The sequence below is a fragment of the Melozone crissalis genome, unplaced genomic scaffold, assembly GCF_028551555.1.
Source record: "Melozone crissalis strain CALT ecotype California unplaced genomic scaffold, PUWL_Pcris_2 ptg000231l_1, whole genome shotgun sequence".
Taxonomy (NCBI): domain Eukaryota; kingdom Metazoa; phylum Chordata; class Aves; order Passeriformes; family Passerellidae; genus Melozone; species Melozone crissalis.
In genome coordinates this window covers 897,845-915,873 of record NW_026535993.1, presented here as the reverse complement: position 1 = coordinate 915,873, position 18,029 = coordinate 897,845, and the positions used below count along the sequence as shown (strand labels likewise).

General features: G+C 54.7%; 1 protein-coding gene across 1 annotated transcript; it reads left to right on the top strand.

The window, feature by feature from the left end:
• The first annotated feature begins 2,323 nt into the window (after positions 1-2,323).
• Positions 2,324-3,262, top strand: LOC128949385 (olfactory receptor 14C36-like). Its single transcript, XM_054294247.1, has one exon. The coding sequence runs from the start codon at positions 2,330-2,332 to the stop codon at positions 3,260-3,262; it is 933 nt and encodes a 310-aa protein (XP_054150222.1). The 5' UTR covers positions 2,324-2,329.
• The last annotated feature ends 14,767 nt before the right edge of the window (positions 3,263-18,029 follow it).

Sequence of the window (18,029 nt, the reverse complement as noted above, 5' to 3'; positions counted from 1 at the left end):
CACACGCCAGTGCCCATCCCGGAAGAGCCCTGAGCAAGGAGGGAGGGACAGCATCTGCCTGGCCAGGGGCTGGGGCTCAGGCCTTGGCCCTTTGCATTCCTCAAACACATCCAGCTTTGCTCAGCACCAGAGACACCTTGGCCTTGTTTGTCCCCAGCTGTCATCACTGCCTCCAGTGTTCTGCTTTACCTGGAACCTGGGGACACTTTCTCAGTCGTGTCCATCTGTGGGACTCATTAAAACTTCAAGAAACTTCAGAGTTTCATTTTAAATTTGAGTTCTTGAGAAGTTTTTTGAGCACTCTCTCAGGGACTGGACTGATGTAAACAACACCAAATCCCCAAGAGGCTCATTAAAGTTCTTGTGCTGTGTCTGTGCTGCTGAGCTTTAAAGGAACAGCTCTTCCCAGGGCCACCTCCTCTCCCAGCCCAGCAGGGCTGAGGGCTCTGCCACACTGAGGTGACAGGAGCCAGGCAGAGACAGGCTGAAAACAATCAGGATTGGGAAGACATTGAGCTGAGACTTCACTTGGGGAAAGATCTTCACAGCCCTGTGCATGGTGAGTGTGTGGGTGCAGGGCAACGTCCCCTGTGCTCCTGGAGGGATCTCCTGAAGTTGACCCAGGACAGGACTGATGTGACTGTAAGGATGCTCTGCTGCTGTTTCTGCTTTGCGGGAGGATGTGCTGCAGAGTGGGGCTGCCCTGGGCACCATCAGAGGGGACAGAGCAGGACAGCTCCTGCTGCCAGGGACGGCTGCAGGGGGTGAAGCTGGGGCTGCAGCCAGGGCTGTACAGAGCTCCAGCTCATGCCCAGGGTGACTTTTCATGAGCTCATTCAGGGCAGGAGTTTCCTGTTTGGGTCTCTGCTTTCCTGAATCTGTGCCCCCACTTTTCCCTGGCTCAGCTTGGTGGCAATAGAAAATTAACTATGCAGGGTAGATCAGGGGCTGAGACACTTAAACCATCACACTGAGCATTCCTGGGCACCTCAGCAATTTCCTGCACCTGTCCAGCCTCCAGATCCATGCAGCATCACCTTTCCCTGGTGCCCAGGCTGGGGGAGCTGTTCTTTAATCCCTGCAGGGCCCAGCAGCTGCAGGGCATGGCTGGCCCAGGGGCTGGGCTGGGCTCTGGCAGCTCTGGCAGGGAAGGAGCCCGGGGCCACAGGAGCAGCTGGGGCTGGGACAGCTCCAGCAGCAGAGCCGTGGGCAGGCAGAGAGGGAGGCAGTGCTGAGGGAAGCCCTGCTGCAGGGCAGATGTGACACCTGCCGGGCCTGCCCTGCAGGGCAGACTCTGCCCTGAGCAGCACAGCTCTTGTGTCCCCTCGCAGCCAGCACAGCCCTCAGCCCGGTGGCTCAGGGCCCTCAGTCCCTCCTGGGCCGGCAGAGCAGCCCCAGAGATGAAGGGCATCTCTGCGGCCATGTGCCCATTCCCTGCTGACCAGGGCCTGAGGGCCACTGTCCTGCCCTGCTGCTGCCTGTCAGGGGCTGGGAAGGGCTGGCCAGGGAAAGGCTTTTCCTCAGGCCCGGCTCTCTCTCTCTGCTTGCCTTGCCCAGGTGCTGCTGGCATTGCTGAGGGGCTATCTGCAATGGCAGTTCCAGCTGCAGGGCCAGGCCCAGCCCTTGGGCTCCTCCTGTGCAGGCTGAGCACAGCAATGGGGTGTCCCAGCTCCCTGTGCCCAGGCAGCTCTGGGCAGGGCAGCCTGGGAGGCTGGCAATGAGCCCACTCTCCTGACTCTGGGAAAGGCAGGAGCCACTTTGTGTGCCAGGGATCCCTCTGCTCTCAGCAGTGTCTCCTGGCTGTCCAGGGTAACACAGGAGTGGATTTCAGAAAGGTGCAAGTGCAGGGCAGCTGGAACAGGAGAGAGGGACAGAGCAGCTTCCCTCAGTCTGCACTAAGCCTCAGACAATCCTCCTGCCTCTCTGGACTCTCTGGTCTCCCCAGGTGCAGCAGAATCTCTCGTTCTGCCTTCTGTTATCCCCATCCCTTCACCCAGTCAGCTCCTCTGCTTTAGGGGTACATTACTTATCCATGTCCCAAAACCAGGACTGGTCCCTGCCCTCACTGTTCCCTGCACCAACTGGGGGTCAGGGCTGACTCTCAGGTGTCCTGCAGGTCAAGGTCCAGCTCCTGACAAAACATTGGCCAGCAGCAATCAGGGCTCCAGCAACAAAGGTGAAGGAAGATCTCCTAGACATAGACAAGGGGGAGGTGTTTAGTGGCCAGAATGAGTCTATGCGAAAGGGCTTTGCCTTTTCTGTGAGAAATCTCCCCTCAATTATCACTGTAATTCCTTCTTCAAAAGGTTCCAATGGCCAGAGACAGCAAATGTCCAACAGCAGCTCCATCAGGCACTTCCTCCTGCTGGCATTGGCAGACACGCGGCAGCTGCAGCTCCTGCACTTCTGCCTCTTGCTGGGCATCTCCCTGGCTGCCCTCCTGGGCAACGGCCTCATCATCAGCGCCGTAGCCTGCGGCCACCACCTGCACACGCCCATGTTCTTCTTCCTGCTCAACCTGGCCCTCAGTGACCTGAGCTCCATCTGCACCACTGTCCCCAAAGCCATGCACAATTCCCTCTGGGACACCAGCATCATTTCCTACACAGGATGTGCTGCTCAGGTGTTTTTCTTTATCTTCTTCCTTGCAACAGAGTTTTCCGTCCTGACCATCATGAGCTACGACCGCCACATGTCCATCTGCAAACCCCTGCACTACGGGACCCTCCTGGGCAGCAGAGCTTGTGCCCACATGGCAGCAGCTGCCTGGGCCAGTGGTCTTCTCTATGCTCTCATGCAAACAGCCAATACATTTTCCCTGCCCCTGTGCCATGGCAATGCGCTGGACCAGTTCTTCTGTGAAATCCCACACATTCTCAAGCTCTCTTGCTCCAGATACTACCTCAGGGAACTTGGGCTCATTGTGGTTGGTGCATCCTTAGGTCTTGGTTGTTTTGTGTTCATGGTTTTCTCCTATGTGCAGATCTTCAGGGCTGTGCTGAGGATCCCCTCTGGGCAAGGACGGCACAAAGCCTTTTCCACCTGCCTCCCTCACCTGGCTGTCGTCGCCCTGTTTGTCAGCACCTCATTTTTTGCCTACCTGAAGCCCCCTTCCATCTCCTCCCCCTCCATGGATGTGGCCCTGTCAGTTCTGTACTCGGTGATGCCTCCAGCCCTGAACCCCCTCATCTACAGCCTGAGGAACCAGGAGCTCAAGGCTGCAATGGGGAGACTTATGACAGGATGGTTTCAGAAACATTAAACTGGTTGCAAATTTCTTGAAGTCACATGTAATAAAAGTCATCTTTGATAGTTCTTGTTGGTTTAGTGGTTGCTATGTTCTCTTCTTTCGTTTCATTTTTTTAATAATGTCCATAAAGAAATGCCATTGGTTGGGCCTCATTTCATTTATTTTCCCTCCACATTTGCTGTGGCTCACAAACTTTACCAATGCAGAGCTGAGCTCTTGGTGACTTTAAAGGAGCTAAAGGATCTGCCAACAGAGTTTTCACCAGAGTTCCCCCTTCTGTTCCCTTCTCTGGAGCTGCAGCAGCAACGGCTGTGTGCACAGCTGGGGGCAGATCAGGGCGGGCACAGCAGCTGTGCCCAGCAGCAGCAGCACTTGGTGTTGCCAGTGCTGCTGCCGTGGCCCTGCCCCGCTGCCCTGGTGGCCCTGGTGTTGCTGCAGGGCCTGAGTGCTCTCGGGGCCGGGCACAGCCCTGGGGGTGGCAGTGCCGGGGCTGCAGCAGGGACAGGCCATGGGCACTGCTGGGGCAGCGCTGACGCCTCAGCCAAGGCCCTGGGGGCTCCAGGCTCCTTGCCCATGCTCTCTCAAGAACACGCCCAGGCCAATGCTCAGCGCAGAAAAGCCCCGTGAGCAGCCCCAGGCTGGCCGTGGGCAGGCTGGGGGCAAACAGCATGGCTGGGGCTCTGCAAGGGCCCTGGGGCAGACGGGAAGGAGCAGCAGAGCAGGCGCTGATCCATCCCCAGTGCGCTGGACAGCTCAGGGCAGCGTCCCAGAGTGTCCTCATGGAGCTGCCAACAACATCCCCCCTCTGCAGCCCTGGCCTCTCCCCCAGCTCACACAGGTGCCCCATCCTTGCAGGCATAGACACGGCAGCACTGGCTCAGCAGCCCCTGTTTGCATTGCACAGAGCAGGGGGAGCACCCCCATGCTGTTGGTGTGAGGACATGAACCCGAGGGAGCACAAATGCCATCAGCCCCTGGGGCCAGCAAGGGCTGGGGGACACCAGGGAAATCACAGGTTTGTCGTGGCCTTTGCAGTCAGCCAGAAAATTTTTTCCCATCAGCTGGGAGTTTCCTGCCCCACTGCAGACGCTGTTGCTCAGAGCCAGGGCTGCCTGGCAGCCACCCCCAAACAGCCCTGAGCATTTCCTATGCTTCACTTTTGTCTTCTCTCCTGGGGTGACTTCAGTAATTGTCTGCAGGCTCCTGCACTGCCTCGAGCTGCTCCCTTGCCAGAGGCTTCCCAGGCCAGGGGGGCACATCTGGGCTGCTGTGTCTGGCTCTGGGGCTCCCTGTTCTGGGCACTGAGGAGGAGCTGCAGAGGCTCTGCAGGACAGACAAGATGGGCTTTGGGGCTGGCAGGAGAAGCTGAGGGACCTGGGCTGCTGGAGCTTCTGAAGAGGAGGCCCAGGGCTCCTCCTGCAACTGCTCCAAGGGTGGTTCCAGAGAGTCACAGAATCAGCAAGGTTGGAAAAGTCCTTGGAGATCATCAAGTCCAACCTGTGCCCTGACACCGCCTTGTCTCCCTGAGCCTCCTCTTCTCCAGGATAAACCACCCAAGCTCCCTCAGCCTCTCCTCACAGGACTTGTGTTCCACACCCCTCACCAGCCCTGTTGCCCTTCTCTGGACACGCTCCAGCCCCTCCATGGCCTTCCTAAATTGGGGCCCAGAACTGGACACAGCACTCGAGGTGTGGCCTCACCAGAGCCGAGTGCAGGGGAAGAATCACTGCCCTGCTCCTGCTGGCCACACCATTCCTGATCCAGGCCAGGAGCCATTGGCCTTCTTGCCCACCTGGGCACACTGCTGCCTCATGTCCAGCCTGCTGTCCATCAGTGTCCCCAGGTCCCTTTCTGCCTGGCTGCTGTCCAGCCACTCTGTCCCCAGCCTGTAGCACTGCAGGGGGTGTTGTGGCCAAAGTGCAGGACCTGGCACTTGGTCTTGTTCAACCTCACCTTGTTGGATTTGGGCCCTGCATCCAGCCTCTCCAGGGCCCTCTGCAGAGCCCTCCTATCCTCCAGCAGATCCACACTCACATCCAGCTTGGTGTCATCTGCTGATTCGCTGATGCTGGACTCAATCCCCTCTTGCCAATCATCAATGCAGATATTGAAATCCACGCTGGCTGGCTCTGATCCTGCGACCATCCTGTGGGTGCCCTGTGATGGCACTCGAGGTGATCTGTTCCATAACCTTGCCGGGCACCCAGGTCAGGCTGACAGGCCTGGAGTTGCCCAGCTCCTCCTTCCAGCCCTTCTTGGGGATGGGCTCACATTGGCACCTCCAGTCCTCTGGGACCTCCCTGCTGAGCCAGCACTGATGGTAAATGATGGAGAGCAGCTTGGGGAGCTCATCCACCAGCTCCCTCATCCCCCTGGGATGGATCCCATCTGCTCCCAGAGGCACCTGTGAGCATCTGAGGGGCTCAGCAGGTCCCCAGCTGCTTCCTCCTGGATTACAGGGGGCTGTTCTGCTCCCTGTGCCCATCTACAGCTCAGGAGAACACTTGTCCTGAGGAAAATGTCTTTTTTTTGACAATTGAGATACACAAAGTGTTAAGCAGCTCAGCTTTCTCCTTATCCTTAGTTACTCTATTCCCCAGTGCATCCACTATTGAGTAGGGGTTCTCCTTATTCCTCCTTTGGCTATTAGTTTATTTATAAAAGGTTTTCTTAATTACTTTTTGCAGAAGTGGCCAGGTGAAGCTCTAATTGAGCTTTCATCTCTCCACTTTTCTTTCTGCATGACCAAACAACATCCTTAAAAACTTCCTGATTTGCCTGACCTATTTTTTCTGAGTTCCCACAAAACCCTCATGCCCAGCCAGGACACTCATTTTCCTCTCTGGTTCAACTTTGGCACAGAGGGACAGGCTGCTCCTTCCCCCTTCAGATTACTTTCTTGAGGTGTGTCCATCCTTCCTGGACACCTTAGTTTTAACAGCTGTTTCCCTTAAAAAATCAGTACCTGATTCAGTACTCTCCAAATCTGCATCCTGAATAGGCCAAGGTTTGCCCTGCGTAATTCCAGTGTAGACATTTTGTTTATGTCCCTCCTTCTTTCAGAGGATTTTGACAACTTGATTATTTCATCGTGACTGTGCCCCAGGCAGCCTCCGACCACCACATCTCCCACCAGCCCTTCTCTGTTTGTAAACTGCAAGAGACAGAGCTTACCTTGGCAGTGGAAGTGTCACCCAAAATTCAGCAAAATATTAAAACTCCATAACCGCAATGCAGCATTAAGAAGCAGCATTCTTTATTTGGCCAGATGCCCAGGTGGATAGCTCCTCCCAAAGCTGTGCATGCTGAGTGCTGGAAGGTTTCTGTTTATTTTCTGTATTTTGCACACATATGCATTGATTGTCCTGGACTAAACACACATATGATAATCATTTCCCCAAAATCATTAACATATTTCCCCTCCCCTTCACCCATGTGTTCTCCTGTCCTGGGGGGTCTCTCTGGTGGTCCCTGGTGCTCGTGGGCCCCAATGTTCCCGTGGGCCTGGCTGAGCTGGCAGGACACAGAGGCTGGTGAATTTCAGTTCCCCTTCTGACACAATGGGCATTGTGTGGTTTCCACAGGCCTGGGGTTTTGGAGAGGGAGGGGGCACGCGGGCCATACTCAGCGTCCCCCCACTGCGAATGCAAGACGGCCCATCTATGCCAACCCCCAGTGGGGCAGGGGATCCTCATACCCCATGCCCCCACAGGGAGCAGTCAGTCTCGCACCCCCGCCAGCAGTACTTGCGCACCCCCCACCGCCACAAGCCGCACCGGTGTCACAGGGCCAGCAGGGGACGCCCCAGAGCAGGACCCCTGGCGGCCTTGGTCATGACAATAGGGAAGGAGCCCCTGATGGTGTGGGGGCCATGCCGCCTTTACGGCAGCCAGGATCCCCACGTCATAGGGTTTCAGTTTTGGGCAGACACGGGATCAGACTGCACGATTTTTCCCCAAGCACATTGGCCCGGGCATTGGCAATTCAAAGAAGTCCCTCCAGTGAACAGAGTGGGGGGGCAGTTCCGGGCATGGAAAAGCACCCAGCTGGTGGCTATAACACTTCACACGAAAAAGGGACCAGAACAGACAGTAGCAATCTACCCCTATATTTTGCAGAATTCTCCACCCCTGTTAGGAAGGGACATCCTTTCCATGCTCGGATTTCAGATTACAAATTTATCATGAGGGCCACTGCCGTACACCCTCCGCTGCCAATCACATTGACTTGGAAATCATCAGACCCTGTATGGGTTGAGCAGTGGCCCCTGACAGAGCCTCGAGCGGCAGCCTTGCTGGAACTGGTCGACCGCGAACTGCAAAAGGGTCACATAGAACCCTCCACCAGCCAATGGAACACCCCTGTATTTGTGATCCCCAAAAGGTCGGAGAAGGCTATCGTCTCGTCCACGACCTGAGAGAAGTGAACAAGATGATCCGACCCATGGGTCCAGTCCAGACACTGCTACCCATGAACTCAGCCATCCCCGCAGGGCAGCCATGCGCAGTACTGGATATCAAGGACTGTTTCTTTTCAATACCCCTGCACCCTGAGGACAGAGAACGATTCGCCTTTTCCTTGGCGTTTCGAAACGGCGAGCGGCCCAACCTTACCTTCCAATGGAGAGTACTTCCACAAGGCCTTGTCGACAGCCCGACCATATGCCAAATCACCGTGGACAAAGCACTAATGCCGGTCCGACACTCCTACCCCACCGCAACCATCATCCAGTACATGGACGACATCCTGATCGCAGCACCATCGACAAGTCAGGTAGATCACCTGGTGTCCACAATCACGGAGACCCTTCAGGCCAACGGCTTCGAGATCGCGAGCGCAAAGATCAAGAGAGGACCCTGCGTGACCTTCCTGGGAGTAGGAATTACAAGCTCCTACGTGACACCCCCCGAGACGAAGGTCAACCGAGACGTCAAGACGCTCCACGACGTGCAACGCCTGGTGGGATCGCTGTAGTGGCTTCGCAACATTGTCCTGATTCCTCCCGAGGTCATGGACCCTCTGTACGACCTCCTGAAAGGAAAGCACCCCTGGGAACCCAAGGAGCTGACACTGCAAGCCACGAGCTCCCTCGACTTCATCGAAAGCCAGATGTCCACTGGCACACTTGCCAGGTGGAACCCAGCCATGCCACTGGACCTGTACTTCCACTTTACACTGAAGGGGGGAGTGGGAACACTGGCTCAAGGAGTTTCCGAAAAGGCCCGGCCAATCCAATGGGTGGTCCTTGGAAGACCCGCTCGTGCATTTTCCCCAGGAATCGAAAGCATCGCCAGCCTCATCATGAAAGGCAGGAGACTCGCCTTGAAACACCTAGGGACCGAACCGACAAGCATCCACCTTCCATTTCGCAAGCAGCCGACCACGGAGTCAGCCACAATATCGGAGTACCTGGCCCTTGCTCTCTCCGGCTTCGGAGGAGAAATCTCCTACTCCTCCAGACCACCCTGGACTCAGCTGCTGACCATGGTCGACATGGACATGCCACCGAAGGTCAAGGACAGACCGCAGCCAGGACCAACGGTCTTCACAGATGCTTCCTCCACGACTTCAACCTCAACAGCAGTGTGGCAGGCAGAAGAACAACGGCACTGCGTCAAAGCGTGTGACCCCACACTGTCAGTGCAACAACTGGAGGCAGCAGCAGTGGTTTTGGCGTGCGGACTCTTCCAAGACGAACACCTCAACATCGTAACGGACTCTATATTCGTGGCAAGGCTCTGCCTAGCCATGGCAGGACCAGGTGTGTCAACATCAGCAGCAGCCCTAATGCTGGAAGAAGCACTCTCCTCGCGACAGGGCACCGTGTCAGTCATCCACATCAACAGCCATGACCCAGTCAAAGGTTACTTCCAGATCGGCAACGACAAAGCGGATGCCGCAGCAAAAGGCGTTTGGACCTTGCAAAGAGCTCGTCAACTGCACAAGTCGCTCCACATCGGAGCCAAAGCACTGGCAAAGAGATGCGAAATCTCGACAGCGGACACCAAACATGTGGTAGCCACCTGCCCTCATTGCCAGAAGTCACCCCTTTGGACCTGCGGGGTCAACCCGAGTGGTCTCAAGCCCTCAGAAATCTGGCAGTCGGACTTCACCTTATGTCAACTGCTGAAGCCCCGAGCATGGCTTGCAGTGACAGTGGACACTTATAGCGGAACGATCATAGCCACACAGCACCCCAAAACTAACTCCAAAGCCACAATTCAGCACTGGCTGACAGCCATGTCTTGGTTTGGTATCCCCAAGCAGATCAAAACGGACAATGGCTCCAATTTCACCTCCAAACCAGTACAGGAATTCGCCTCGAAATGGGGCATCACGTTAGTGCAAGGCATCCCATATAACAGTACCGGACAGGCCATAGTTGAGAGAGCAAACCAGACCCTGAAAACCAAGCTAGAAGTATTGGCAAAAGCAGAGGGCTTTGCCAATTCCATTCCCCCAGGAGATCAGGCACGTATGCTGGCAACCGCTTTGCTGGCACTGAATCAATTCCCTAGGGGAGATGGAACAAACAGTCCTGTCCAAAAACACTGGGCCACTCGAACGCTAGAAGAGGGCCCACAGGTGGTAATTAGAAACGAGCTAGGCGAGTGGGAACGGGGCTGGAGGCTGATGCTCACGGGGCGAGGGTACGCAGCTGTCAAAAAGGACGGCAAAATCAGGTGGTGTCCACTTAAGTCGATTAAACCGGACCTTCATAGTGAGCAGAATGAGACTGACGAGAATTGCGAGTCTTTGTTTACAGGGCATGCTTGTGGGATGTTCTCGTGACGCGTAAATCCCGGTTCCAGATGAAAGCGACAGACCACCAAGCCGTCAGGCAGCGCCCGAGAGACCCGCACGGGTGGGACCCAAGCATCAAAGTGTTTCTGTGTGATTTTGCTGTTGGGGCTTGTCGCCAGAGGGCAAGCCAGCCCAGACCACTACCCCCATTGGCCCTTCAGGTGGGTCATGCGACACCTTAGTAGTGGCAAAGTGCTCAAAGAAATCACCACACCAAACATCCCATCCTTCGTGCTCTGCATCACCGACCTGTTTCCAGGATAGCCAAAGGTAAACCCCTATTCCCCACACGTCACACACTCGTACCTATCCTACTGGTGCCCAGCTTTAAACCCTGGGAAAAGCTACTGCAATCACCCAGGGTGAGGATATTGTGGGCACTGGGGCTGCGAAACCATAGTTACAGATGCCAGACCGTCGGGGCCTGGGTGGGATCCACAAGAGCCAGACAAATTCTTACAGTTCACCTGGGCACCCATCGGCTGCAAAACACCCTTCTTCTTTCACAGAAACTTCCATCGAAACCAACATAAAGTCCCTAGATTTCGGGCATGCACTGATTACAACATGACGGTCTTGCAGCCAGATCACCCTAGCTGGGCCACAGGCAAAACATGGACAGTAGTCCTTCAAGGGTCAAAAGAGAGGATGAACGTGCGAATTATTAGGCTCCAACCATCGGCACCCCGAGCGGTCGGACCCAACAAAGCGATTAAAAGCGTGCCGAAAGGGAGAAACGTAACCTACCCCAAAACCTTACCCACAGGGGTCAGCAATGTCCCGACCGGTCAAGCGGAAACCTTTCAGATGAGCTGCTTAACTGAGTCAGACTCAGACCCAATCCTTCGTATGTTAGAAGCTACCTTTGAATCCCTGAACGAATCCAACCCTAACCTAACCGAATCCTGCTGGCTTTGTTATGATGTCAAACCCCCCTTTTATGAAGGAGTCGCTATAAACACTCCCTTCAGTTATTCCTCAGCCGATGCCCCTCACCAGTGCAGATGGGATACCCCTCGCAAAGGAATCACCCTGAGTCAAGTCAAGCCTAACAGGACAATAAGTGGGTAGTCCCATCCGCATCTGGGATGTGGGTTTGCCAGCGATCTGGAGTGAATCCTTGTGTGTTCCTTCCCAAATTCAATGACTCTAACGACTTCTGTGTCCAAGTTCTGATTGTTCCTAGGGTCCTGTACCACTCAGACGAAGAAGCGTACCATCTTCTTGAGGAACCCAGCTGGATCCATAAAAGAGAAATAATGACAGGTATAACTATTGCAATGCTGCTCGGCCTGGGAGCAGCCGGAACGGCCACGGGTGTCTCAGCCCTAGCGACCCAGCACCAAGGACTGTCCCAGCTGCAACAGACCATTGATGAGGACCTGCAAAGGATCGAGAAATCCATCTCCTTTCTAGAGAAGTCGGTCTCCTCACTCTCAGAAGTGGTCTTGCAGAACAGGCGAGGCCTGGACCTCCTGTTCATGCAGCAAGGAGGCCTGTGTGCCGCCTTGAAGGAGGAGTGTTGTTTCTATGCAGACCACACGGGAGTAGTGAGACACTCCATGGCGGAACTCCGGAACCAACTGGCTCAGAGACAGAAAGACAGGGAAGCCCAACAGGGCTGGTACGAGTCCTGGTTCAATCAATCACCTTGGTTAACCACTCTGATTTCTGCCCTGATAGGTCCATTGGCGATGCTGCTTCTAACAGTTACCTTCGGACCATGCCTGCTGAACAAGCTGGTCCCGTTCATTCAGAGCCACCTGGAACGGACCAACATCCTGTTCTTGGGCCGACGACAATTGCTGTGAATTTAACCAGGGAACACTGCCAATCACAAGATTTTCTGAACTTGTCTGGCAAAAGCTTACTCAGGTTTTCCAAAACCCCCTTTCCCTTGTCAAGTTACAACCTTATACCTCATGTTAGTACCTATGTGTATGACTACCTCATTCATTTGTGAAAAAGGGGGGGGAGATGTGGTAGATAGGGCCAGGCGCTCCGGAAGATTACGCGATGTCACGGAAAGGCAGGACCCCCTGTTCACCTAAGATAAGAGATTACCCTAGGAGTGTGGCCCCACTAACAGTAGTGCTAGTAACTTTCCATTCCTTACCCAGTAATTTTCCATTCCTTACTAACCATAGATAATAAGGACAGACCCCCTTTTGACATAGAGAACCCCTTAGACTATGAAACCCCACGAGAAGACGTAATAAAGGCCTTTGAACCGTCCACCACGTTGGTGTTAGCGTGTGTTCTTGGCCCAAGAGACCCTGGAGAGTGGGTCGCCGTGCCGTTTCCTCAGAACCAGGTCGCCTTGCCTTCCCAAAGGCAACAAGGACCCCAAGGCCGGGGCTCTTGTGCTGCCCTGGGCAGATGGGATGGCAGCAGGGCTGCAGAGCTCTCAGCATCTCCTGCAGAGGAGAGCACGGCAGCCAGGGAGCCTCCTTTCCCTTGGCCAGGCACGTTCCCCCATGCTGGGGCCGAGTCCTGTGGCAGCTGCAGCTGCTGCTGTGCCCTTGCCAGGGGCTGAGGCCGTGGGGCAGTGCCCAGAGCAGCCTGGCCTGAGCAGAGCTGTGGGGCCAGAGCCGGCTGGGCTGGGCTGGGGAGAGGCCCTTGGTGCTGCCCAGAGCTCAGGGCAGCTGACAGAGCTTGCAGGGAGCTGGGCTGGGCTCAGCGTGCCTGGTCCAGAAACCGTCAGAGTCCATCTCAGCCTGGCTGAGCCTGCAGGGGCCAAGAAGAGCAGCCCAGGTCCTGCAAGTTCTCTGGGTGGGAGCTGAGCTTGTGAGCCCTTGAGCCCTGCCAAGTGCTGGGGCTGCACCTCCAGCTCCAGAGGAGATGGGACAGATGGGAGCACAGACAAATCATTCCTGCTGGATTCTTTCTTGTGTCTGCTTATATAGGTGACTTGGATCTATATGTAGAGGAGGTGTTTTGTGTCAGATAACACTAGTAGAGTGAGAAGAATAATATTATTTCACTGAAAATAATGTTTCATGCAAAATACACAATGAGGAAAAAAAGTCACATATGATCAGAAAATCATCTGAGTTTTTCAGAGGAAGAGAGGCTCATTGATGTTCCAGTAGCCAAACCTGTTCAAATACTTTCCTCAGGGCTTCCCTGAGATGAGAAGTGACCACCAGATGCCAAGGGCAGCCATAGCTCTCTGTCCTGGCAGATTTTGTCTGGGACAACTCTTGCATATAGGGAATTTGTCTGGGGGAGTATCACTTTTGGCCATGGGCACCTGGAAAGTGGGAGAGTTCTTTTCCATAGGAAGGAAAGCACAGAGCCCCAGTTCTCCAGGGGCTGATGAGAAGCAGCCCTCAGCATGCCAAGATCAGCTGGACCTGTCAGGTGGCTCCTGGGAGGCCAAACCAGCCAGACCTGTTCCATCTCCCCTTGGTTCCATGAGGCCCTGCAGTGTCTAATGTTCCTCTTCTGCAGTGTCACAATGGCCCCGTGCTTCCATGAGGCCCTGCAGGGTCACAGTGGCCCTTTGGGTCCATGGGGCCCCACAGTGTCACAGTGGTCCCCACAGGAAGGAAACCATGGAGCCCCAGTGTTTCAGGGGCTAATGAACTGCAGTGATAAGAGACCAAGGACACACAGATCTGTCTCTCCTGGCAGCTTTGTCTGGTAGCAACCCTTGTTTATTTGAAATCATGCATGTGGAATCCCAATTTCAGCCACTTCTCTCTGGAGGAGAAGGCCAGTTCTTCTCCACAGAAAGGAAAGCGTGGAGCCCCTGTGCTTGGAAGGCAGGTGAGAGCCGGCCCTCAGGAGGCCAAGGCCAGCCAGACCTGTCTGAAAGGGCAGCTTTTGTGTAGAAGCAATCAATGGATATACGACTTTTGGAGGAGGAATCCAAATTTCAGCCACGGGCACCTTGAGAAGGATGTTTCTTTTCAATAGGAAGAAAAGCATCGAGCCCCAGTGTCTGAAGGCAGGTGAGACCCAGCTCTCAGGAAGCCAAAGGCAGCCAGACTTGTTGGTAATGGCAGCTTTTGTGTGGGAGCAATCCCTGGATATTGGGAATTTTGGAGGGGGAATCCTGTTTTGGCCATGGATGCTTAAATGAGAAGGGCAGTTCTTTTCCATTTGAAGGAAAGCCCAGAGGCCCAGGTTTTCACGGGTACATGAGAAGAGACCCTCGACATGCCAAGGGCAGTTGGACCAGCCAGCCCAAGCAAAAACTCTTCCCTGTTCCCTTGGATTCATGGCACCCTGCAGGGTCACAGTGGTGGTGTCACATTGGATCCTTGGTTCCATCAGGCCCAGATGTGTCACACTGGCCTCTTGTTTCCATGGGGCTCCACAGTGTCACAATGGTCCCTGGCTTCCATGAAGCCTTGCAGTGTCACAGGGGTCTCCTTGGTGCTGCAGTGTCACAATGGACCCTTGGTTCCATGGGGACTCACAATGTCAGAAGTATCTCTTTGGTTCCATGAGGCCCTGCAGAGCCACTTGATTTAACGAGGCCTCCAAGTGTCATCACGGCCTCCAGGATTCCATGAGGCCCCACAATGTCCCCATGGACCTTTAGTTCCATGGGGTCCTGCACTGTTCCATGGATCCTTAGTTCCATGGGGCCCTGCAGTGTCACAATGGCTTCCTTGGTTCCATGGTGCCACGCAGTGTGACAACAGCTCCTTGGACTACCAAGACTCCAGAGTGTCACAATGGCTCCTTGTTTCAATGAGGCCATGTACTGTCACAATGGTCTCCATGATCCCATAAGGCCTTGCAGTGCCACAACAGACCATTGGTTTCATGGACCCCCATAGTGCCATTATGGTCCCCTTGGCTCCACAAGCCTCTCAAGTGCCACAATGGCCCTTTGGTTCCACAAGACCTCCAAGTGTAGAAATGGCCTCCATGGTTCCATGAGGCCCTGCTGTGTCACAATGTACCTTTGGTTCCATGAGGCCCCAGAGTGTCACAATGGTATCCTTGGTTCCATGGTGTCAGAATGGATCCTTCATTCCATGGGCACCCACAGAGTTCACTGTTATCCCCTTGATTCCACCAGGCCCTGCCATGCTCTAATGGCCCCTTGGTTCCACTGGGTCCCAAAGTGTCAGAACAGTCTCCATTGTTCCACGAGGCACCACAATGTCACTGTGCTCCCCTTGCTTCCACAGGGCCCCACAGTGGAACAATGGACTCTTGGTTCCATGACATTCCTCAGTCCCAATGGTCTCCTTGGAACCGCAGTGTCACAGTGGCCCCTTGGCTCTGTGTGGCTACGCAGTGTCACAATGGGTCATGGTTCCATGAGGCCACACAGTTTAACAAGGGACCCTTGATTCCATCAGGCCATCCTGTGTCACAATGGACTTCTGGTTCCATGTGCTCTCACACTGACAGCAGCAGTCTCCTTGGTGCTGCGGTGTCACCATGGACCCTTTGTTCCATGAGGTTCTGCAGTAGAACACCGTCACCTTGGTTCTGTGAGGTTCTGCAGTGTCCCCATGAACCCATTGTTCCACCAGGCCTTGCTGTGTCACAATGGCCCCTTGGTTCCAAGAGGTTTCTAGGGTCACAATGGTCTCCTTGGATCTGCAGTGTCACAACTGACCATTGGTTCATTGTGGCCCCAATATGCCAAAATGGATTTGGTTCCATGGGGTTCTGCTGTGTCACCATGGACCCTATGTGCCATGAGTTTGCACAGTGTCACAGCTGACTCCTTGGTTCTGTGAGGCCCCGCTGTCACCAAATCTCTGAAATATCAGAATAAGGGTCCTGAACACTCATTTGCTATTTCAGAGGGTATCATTTATTCAGGTGCAACATGGGATAACTCCTAAAAATGTGGACATGGAATTCTACCAGTGGGTTACTTATGTACAGTCCCTAAATGCAAATTACAATTTACCCATTTCCATAAAACCCACCTCAAGTTCTCAGACTCAGCCCTTGTTTTCTCTATTCCTGCATGTTTGAGCCAGGTGTCTTCTCCTTCTCTTCCAACCATCCTTGCTGGGAAAGCAGCCCTGCATGCCTTGTTCCTGTGCTGAAAGTTCACAGGCAGGGTAAAAATGGAATGAAGCCTTTTGGTATCAGCCCCAGGCTTTGTGTGGGCAGGCAGAGGCAGGCAGGAGGCAGAGCTGTCAGCAAAGGAAGGGGCCAGCCAGGTGGAGCAGCCGGGGGATGCCAACAGCCTGCAGGGACAGAGGCGCAGGGCAGGGACACCATGGGACAGCCTGGGCTGCACAGGGCACAGGCATGTGTAACAGCTGCAAGACAGCCCTGCCAGAGCCTCCTTGGGCAGCACTTTGGCCATGGCTGCTGGGCCTGGGCCTGAGGCAGGAGCAGGAGACAAGTGACCCTTGCAGGCCTGGAGCCTCATTGCTTCCTTGTCCCTGCTCAGCAGCCTGGCAGGGGCCGCCCCATGCTCCTGCCCTTGCCATTGCACATCCCCACATGCCAGTGCCCATCCCGGCAAGAGCCCTGAGCAAGGACGGAGGGACAGCATCTGCCTGGCCAGGGGCTGGGGCTCAGGCCTTGGCCCTTTGTATTCCTCAAACATATCCAGCTTTGCTCAGCACCAGAGACACCTTGGCCTTGTTTGTCCCCAGCTGTCATCACTGCCTCCAGTGTTCTGCTCTAACTGGAACCTGGGGACACTTTTTCAGTCGTGTTCCTCAGTGGAACCCATTAAAACTTCAAGAAACTTCAGAGTTTCAATTTAATTTTCAGTTCTTGAGAAGTTTATTGAAGATGCTCTCAGGGACTGAGTCTGATGTAAACAACATCACTGCCCTGTGAGAATCATTAAAATTTTCCTAGTCGAGTTATGGGGAAAGATTTCAAAGAACTTGTAAAAAATACGCATTACTATTTCAAAGGATAAATTTTATTTTATTTCTCTTTACATCAGAGGTGATTGCAGCATTCTATGATTGATATTGACCCAGGGTCACTCCTCAGCAGCTCTGGCCTGCTCACAGAAGCTGTGCCTGGAGCTCTGACCCAGTGTGGACAACCTTGCTCCACACTGTCCAGCCCCATCCTGTCTGTCCTCACTCCCCTGGGACCTGCTGTGCTTGGAGTGCTGGCTGCTCTCAGCCTAAGAGGTGTTTTCTCATTTTGGGTTTTTTTGAAGCAATCTGAAACTCCTGAGTTTCCCCACTCCAAACAGACACGCTGCTCAGGTGTGTGCCGGCCCCAGGTGCCACCAAAGCCACTGCAGAGCTGCCCTGGGCCAGCTGTGAGGGTGGATCATCAGCCCAAGCTGCACTGGGCCACGGCAAGGGGCTGTGGCCATGGGCACTGCACTGACCCCACTGCTGGGTTTGGCTGCCACGGCCACCGAGAGAAATTAAACTGTCCTTGGAAACACTGGGGAGGACTGGGACATACTGGGGAACACTGGGAACGCTGTGGGAGACACTGGGACATACTGGGAGTGACATTGGGGAGGACTGGGAAAAACTGGGGACACTGGGGTTATTGCAGAGAAGATTGGGGACACTGGGGTACCTGTGGATGATACTGGGAGGGACCGGGAATGACAGGGAATGAACTCAGGTGTATTGGGATGGATTGGGCTGTACTGGGAGGAACTGGAGGGGCACTGGGGTTGTACTGGATTCTACTTGGGATGAACTGGGCTTTACCGGGCTTATACTGGTCTGTACTGGGAATCAACTCAGCTGTACTGGGAGGGACTGGAGGAGGCTGATTTTGCTGTTCCCGCCTCCACTGCATCACATTTGCCGAGGCTCCCGCACATCACCAGTTGCAACCAATCAGCACCAGGGATCCAGGTCTGAGGGCGGTGCCTAGATTGGCAGCATTTTTTTTTTGCTTACATCTCCCATCATGCCCTGCGGCCGGATACAGCCCCTTTGCAGCCGCGACTAAAACGCCCGTCATGCCCTGCGCTCCACAGAACCCCGGCTTCCGCCCCCATATGTCCCATAAGTGTCCCCCAGATCCTCCAGGATTCCTTAGTGCTCCC